This window comes from Dryas octopetala, chromosome 6, assembly GCF_963921425.1.
Source record: "Dryas octopetala chromosome 6, drDryOcto1.1, whole genome shotgun sequence".
Classification (NCBI taxonomy): Eukaryota; Viridiplantae; Streptophyta; class Magnoliopsida; order Rosales; family Rosaceae; genus Dryas; species Dryas octopetala.
In genome coordinates this window covers 21,013,735-21,021,081 of record NC_141371.1, presented here as the reverse complement: position 1 = coordinate 21,021,081, position 7,347 = coordinate 21,013,735, and the positions used below count along the sequence as shown (strand labels likewise).

The following is a 7,347-nucleotide window of genomic DNA, read 5'->3' as shown; positions in this document are numbered from 1 at the left end:
TTCCTACAGTCCTAACGTTCAACAAGATATTTCTAAAAGAAAAATATACACTCCAACCAAAACTTTCATCGTGCATGCCGAGCCGATCTGAAAGTAGGTTTGAATATTTTTCTCAAAAGCAAAAATCCTAAATATTTCAATGGGTATATCAAGCCCATCTGGAATCACTAGGGTTTTTAAAATCCCTACTTATCTTCGTTATGTTTATCAAGCTGATCCGAAGACAAGTTTCAATTTATCATTACTATTCATTTCATTGCGATCGGTATGCCGAGCCGATCTCAAAATGCCTTTGTTTTTATCATAATTGCTACTTTTATCACTTTCTTGTTCATGTGTTATTGGTTATGTCTCTAGCTTAATTTCCGAGCTGAACTGACAACAACTTGTTTCATAAAGAAAATACTGATAAATTAACAAGATATATCCAAGAAACAAATTGTTCATAAACCGATCAAACCCGAGCCACACATCGGCTCGGGGAGAAAAACAAAGAACATAAACAGTAAAAACATTAACAAAATCAGCTATCATGCAGATCGCTCGGCAGGCCTCTCCAAGATCGGCTCGGTGGACTCCTCGGGCGTCTCCTCGCCGAGCTGCACCACCTCGACCCCGCCGATCTGCATCTCAGCGTTGGGATCAGATTCGGGGACCGGGGGAGTCGGGGTCTGCTCGCACTCAGGCAGCGGAGGATCCTCCGGCGTCGGCTCGGCAACTGACACGACCACCTCGGCGGCAGCTTGGCGATCGGGAAGAGGAAGGTCTTCTTGCTGACTCTCCTGGGTGTCCTCCTCGCCGTCGGACTTGCCGAGGAAAGACACATCCCAGTCCGGCCTCTTCGACCGGATCTCCTCCAGCAACTCCTTATACCCCTCGAACTTGGCATCAGCAAGTGCCTGGACGCTCAGCACCCCAGCTTGACGCCGAGACTCGGCGGCTCTCCGTTCGGCAGCCTCGACGTCCCACTGGAGATCGTCGGCGAACTGGCCCAGGTCGGCCACCTTCTGCTCGGATACGAGGAGCTCCTTTCTGAGCCGAGGCACCTCCACTTCCTTCTCAGCCAGCTCGGTCTGGAGACCGGCCGACCGATCGCGCTCCGCCTTTACCTCCCGCTCAGCCTCGGCCAGCTTTTCCCTCAGCTCGCCGTTCCTCTCCCGAAGCCTCCTCATCTTTGCCTCGGCATCGACGGCGGCTTGGGCTGCCTCAAATTGCCTGAGGGCAAGCTGCAAAACATGGAGAAAAGTTAGTCCGAGCCGAGCATAAAAAGAAAAAAAACATATATGAGGGCCGAAGTCAAACATACTTACCACCATGGCTTGGCGAGAGGCGTTCAGGGCCTTGCTGCTGAAGCTCGGCGTCTCCTGACCGACCCACAGTCCCTCCACGATCTTCCTCGTCACCACGCGCTTGAATCCCGTGACGAACGGCTTGATCGAGGGGTCAACCTCCACCGTCTTCAGGGGTGCCGAGCCAGAGGCTTCGGCATCCCCACCGCCGGGTTCGGCCCGGGTCCTCTTCTCCGGACGAGCCTCGGTTGCCGGGCCCTTCCTTTTCTCTCCTTGCCGAGCCGACCTCGACACGGAGGGCCCAGGTTGGGCTGCCGCGGCAGCGGACGCTGGCACCGGGGTCGGCTCGGCGGGTACCCGACCTGCAGCCTTCCTCTGGGCACTCTTCTCCGCCTTCCTCCTAAGCCGAGCCTCTAGGTCGGCCGAACTCATCCCTTTCTCCGCCCTCGGATTCCACCTGGGTACAAACCAGGAAATCCCGCTCGACCTGATCTGGGTCTCCCCGAGCAGAGACTTTGTGGACAGGTACTCTGCTGGTGAGTCCCTGATCGCGGCGATCTGGTCCTTGAGCTCGCCTCGGAGTTTGTACTTGCCCCAGCTAACTGCAAAGGAGAAACAGAAAAAAGTTAGACAAAAGAAAACACAACTATCACAAAACACATACAAGTTATCTTCGGATCGGCCCCAGACTTCCAATGCCCACCTGGAATCCTAAAGGCTCTGGGGACCCGAGCCGGGGTGGCATTGTTCGGGTCGGCGAACTCCCAATCCCCAGAAACGAAGAAGAATCTTCTCTTCCAGGTCTTTTGGGAAGAGGGATTCCCTGAGAACAGCGGCCCCGAGTAGGCCTGCAGATTGTAGAAGCCAAGCTCGGTCTGCTTCGACCTCAGCGCGTAGGAGCAAAATAGGATATCCTTGTCTGGCACACACTTGTGCACCTTGTGCCACAAGATGTGCATGGACAGGATTATCCTATACACGTTGGGGTTGAGCTGGTGTGGCGTCGCGCCGATCATCGCCAACCAGTCCTGCAAGAATGGATGCAGGGGGAATTTGATTTTAATTTGATTTTATTATTTTAATTTGATTTTATTATTTTAATTTCTGAATCACCCTCATTTAAACTTTTAACATTTTAGTATTACTTAAGAAAAAATTATTTTGAATTTAATCTAGACTATTCAAAAAACATTTAATGGTTAAGTGCCACCTCACTCTGCCATAAAACTTGTTGCCAACGAGATGGATAAATCTTAATCATTAAATCTTTTGAACTATCTAAATTAAAGCTAAAATTTGGGTGGCACAATCTTAATCGTTAAATCTTTTGAACTATCTAAATTAAATGCAAAATAATTCATTTTTTAAAAGTAATAATAAAATGTTAAAGTTTAATTAAGGAGTAACTTGGGAATTAAATTGACAAAATCAAATTAAAATAATAAAAAAATATAGGAGTGCATGATGACATTTTTGGAGTGCCAATAACTCCTCCCTAAGGCCTAAACTATTGTCGCTACTAATTAATCTAATTAGCAACCAAAATTGGGCCAATTGATTAACTTTTAATTTTTCTCAAACAAATAAATCTAATTAATTAGTGACCCATCTTGACCAACTTTTGTATCATGTCATTACTCATATGAGCCAAACCCAAAATGTCAAAGGCAATTTGTATTAACCTTATCCGTAGGCCTTTTAGATCTATATGTGACACTGTTAGATATATTCAAGGCAGTTAAAGCTAGTAGCCATATTGAGATAATACAAGCCATTAACTAGCCTCACAATTTAAAAACAATAATATCATAACAAATTGTACATGCCTCAATTGCAAAAGCAATCTCGGAACTATAGAACCTTTCCGGAAGGAAGCCTTACGACGTTCGTCCCAATAGTCAACACTGAAACCTTAGCTTCAATATCAACTATGAGAAAAATTCTAATTTTGCTCAACCTTCTACTACTTACTAGATCCTGCATAGAATTACATATAGCACCATAGTCTATAACACAAGTAGAAGCTGAATCAATAGTTAATATTAACTCCATAATAAAAGTTGCCAACATACCTTTTGAATCTTTGTCCCTCTCCAGAGAAAGTGTATATTCTATGCAATTCCTCAACAAGTGATCATCCTTGCCACAATGGTAACAAACCGTCTTTGGCTCCAGCTTCTTATGGATCTTGGCATTGGGCTTCATGCTATTGTTTTGCTTGTTGTTGCCTTTCGGCTTGGACTTAGCCTTACAAGTAGAAGCCATCTCAACCACCTCGCTTGCTTTTCCTTTCTTAAAGGAATCCCCTGCTGTCCCTAACATGTTTACAAGTTCTGCCATAGAGACATTCAACTTGTTCTTGTTACAATTCACAAAGTGTGATAAAGATTCCATTGCGGACTCGTTTTCATATTCGGAAGTTGGTGCACAGCCCTGAGTTCCATATATACCATTAATAGGAATGTTGTTCGCAACACCAGGGGAGGATGGAGTAGGCAGATATTGAGAATTAGGAGGGAGCATATTGTAATGTGGAGGTTGCATGTGGAGGTTGTTGGGCCTCAAAGGAGGAGGATATTGGTTTTGCAGGGCTAGGAAATTATTTTCAATACTGGCTGAAGGGTTGAAATTTGTAAGGAAGCAATTGGGAGTGGACCTACTAGTGGAGACTAGTGTCCCAGTAGCAAGCTGCTGCTGGGATGGTTCACCACATGTAAGTGGGGGGCCTCCAGCTAAAAGGCTCGTCCAAAGCCATACACTCTTTGCTGCAGCAGTGAGTGGTGCGGAAGCTTGTGGTGGTTGTGCCAGAAGAATATTATATCTTCTCATGCGTAACTGGTGTAGAGCATAAGAGAAATCTCTGTCCCCAGAAATAAGCAGATAATTGGCAGGAGCAGGGTTATCTACTGCCCAGAACAGCATATCAACAAGAATCTTCTTGTCACTTGCATCTTTCACGCCTGTTTAAGTTTAAGACCATGAGCTTTCAATGAAGACTATGATGATGAGGATAGGAAAACATAATATAAAGGTCTTGAGAAGAGAAAGCAATCAGTGAGGGAATTCAAAAGAACAAAACATTCAATAATCACAACTGGTAAAAACAAGAATGAATATGAGACAACTAAGGAGGGAGGCTTTATATGTGAAATAAATCCAACGAAATATTATGAATAAACAATAAACTTATTCATACTTTCACGGTAGAATTATAATATTTTCATCTTATGATAAGAGTAATTTAATCATATAAACCCACAATAAATACATTCTCATAAATGAGAGTAGCAAACTTATGAAGGTTCATGGGTTTCAAATCACCCTAAATGGGTATCTCATTCTTATGTCAAAGAAAAAACACATTCTTAAAATTATACATACCAAATACCAAATATGATAACAAAATCTCATACTCAGTCTCAATCCCAATTTCCACACCAAACAGACTCTCATGGATGTCTCCCACAGCTACTCGCAAGAATTTGTACGTGCCAGCGCAACCCAAAAGAGGACACAGACTACAGTACATTGATGGTTCACCAAAAGAATGCAATGTGTCATATCCTAGAAATCGAAATCACTAGCCCCAAGGTTAAAAGAAAAGGGAATGGAAGAAATTTTTTAAAGCAGCTAGACATATATAATTATAAAAGGAGCTGGCATTAATAAAGGATGCCTTTGTGTGATAAACCACTTAATAATCGTCTAATTGTCTAAATATATCTGATTAAAAAAATTGCAAAATTAAACTTAGAATGAAGCTGATCAAATCACAATTCAACACAGTGGGTCATCAGTGTACCTGCAGGAACGTGGTTGATGGCAACGCCGGTACTGGAGAGCGCGTTCTGGACAGAGGCGGGGATGCGAGTGATGTCGCCGTAGGCGGATATAGAGAGGGGCCCACAGTAATTGATCTTGGCGAGGGCGGAGCTTATGTTCTGGGCGATGGCGTTGGCGTCGCAACCCTTGGGGACCTGACAGTTCTCTATGTCCCACCACACCGACGTCTTCGCAGCCACGTGCTGCGACTCCTCCATAGCCACCGTCGTGCTACTTCCTCTTTAAACCGTAGGGGGTTTTTTTTGTTTACTTGCCTTTTTCTAGGCTCTTTTGGGTCTCTACCCACTTTTACTTGCTTTTTTAAGGCCATAGGGGATGCGTCTTAGGGTGGTCTTAACTAATTAGGGTGCGAATGGGTCGGTTTTACTGGCTAGTATCCGCCAACCAACCCATTATCGGCCAGCCGATAATTTTATCAACAACTGGCCCACCAAGTTGGGCAGATAATATCAACTGACCCATCAAAGTTGGTTCGGATATTGGTTTTGAAATTAATTAAATGTTGGTCTAATAATTTTAATCGATCCACCTATATATATCGGTCATTATCGGCCATCGGCAACCGACTCACAACTAACCCACCTATTATGGGTTATTCCTCCTTTTTGTATAACTTGTTTTACTTGGAATTAAGAACGAATACTAAGTTGTAGCTCGCAAGTATACACATCGCTCATGTAAGCATAGCGTATAAGTACGAGGTCGATTCCAAGAGCAATAAATATATACACATCAAACCAATTCAACTTATCCAATAGAATTCACTAACACACACGGTAGGGGGTTTGTAGGTTATGAAACTTACGCACTCCACATACACACACAATTGCAATGCCAAGAATTCAGAATTCAGAATACACTACCAATTGATGGAAATACAACCAAGCAATTCAAGATAATGCATAATTATAATAAAGTTTACCAGCCGAAGGCCTTTTCAGGGACACTCTTAACTATTATTCTCCTTATGTATAAATTAGGAGCTTCTTAGACCTCCCCTAGTTAGTTAACTTGCATATTCCCTAAGCGTACCTAAGACAACTGTTATTCATGCAAGAGTCGTTACGTTTTGTGAAAACAGTAAACACATGGAGCATAAACTCACCTTAATATAACCTATGAGCATCCAATTATCCTTTTTCTCATGAGTACGTTCTTAGGATACTCATTTGTTCCCAATTGAAATTATTATCCTTTTGAGCTTATTTAATTTCACAACATAATCTAGATGTAATTACCCTAAGGTAGCTAGTCAAAGGGTGCAAACAAATAGAATCAATTTTACTAGAGATCAAGAATTGACTACATACATCAAATTAAATCACATGTGTCACCATTGCATAACTCACAATTAAAGTTTCATCATCTAACTTAGAAAGGCAATAAAAACTCAAAACGTAGAAAATAAAATAAAAGATCTAACTTCCATTATAATCATTAAATATACAATGAAAGCAAGAACAAACTAGTTAACTAAAGAGAACGAAGAAAATCAAAAGAAAAAGACAAGGGAAAGAAAACAGAGAAAAACCCATGCGCCAACTTCTCTCTCTCTCTCTCTCTCTCTCTCTCTCTAACTTTCAGAAAATAAAACAATGTAAAGAAAAAGGGTCTAGGGTTTGTGAAAGAGTGAGGGTCTTATATAGTAGTGAGGAAGTGGAGAGGTTTTGTTGATTTTCCAATGTGAGACAAGTGCATTCCTTGCACATCAAGACTTAGAATTTTCAGCCAAAAATGGGCCTTGGGCTTATTTGGGCGTAACTTCTTTTTATGTTGGCGGAACTGCTGCGCTACCTCCATTAAAACGGCCATATCTTGAGCTAGACAACTCGAAATCAAAATCCGTACAATTCTCTGCGAAGCTAACATCTGTATCTTTCCAACCATATATGGCATGCTACCTGGTTCACTCTGGAGAGTTACAGAATTGCTGTCGAAATTTGCTGTTCAATTTCCCAGGGTTTTGACTTCCTTTTCAGCTAGGTTCGTTGTGATCTTTGACTGAATCTTCCAAATATCTTCCTTCCAAATTAGGATTTCAGCATAGGGAAAGTCTTCTAAGGCAAGGAATAGGCGCATGGGCTTAGTCTTTAGGCTCCTTGAATGTCGACTTGGGCCCCCTCCTTGTGGGCTAGGGTTAGGCGCATGGCCTTGGTCTTCTTGAGCTAGGGTTATACGCATGGCCCAAACAGATGCATGTAGAAGGTTCTAGAAC

At 42.9% G+C, this 7,347-nt stretch overlaps 1 protein-coding gene across 1 annotated transcript; it reads right to left on the bottom strand.

Moving 5' to 3' along the window:
- Positions 1 to 437: 437 nt before the first annotated feature.
- LOC147283208 (uncharacterized) lies at positions 438 to 5,395 on the bottom strand. Its single transcript, XM_086246951.1, has 4 exons — positions 5,092 to 5,395; positions 3,362 to 4,249; positions 1,311 to 1,891; positions 438 to 1,226 (listed from the first exon to the last, which is right to left on the bottom strand). Exons 1-4 carry the CDS (start codon positions 5,327 to 5,329, stop codon positions 531 to 533), a joined length of 2,403 nt encoding a protein of 800 aa, XP_086103077.1. The 5' UTR covers positions 5,330 to 5,395; the 3' UTR covers positions 438 to 530.
- Positions 5,396 to 7,347: the final 1,952 nt, after the last annotated feature.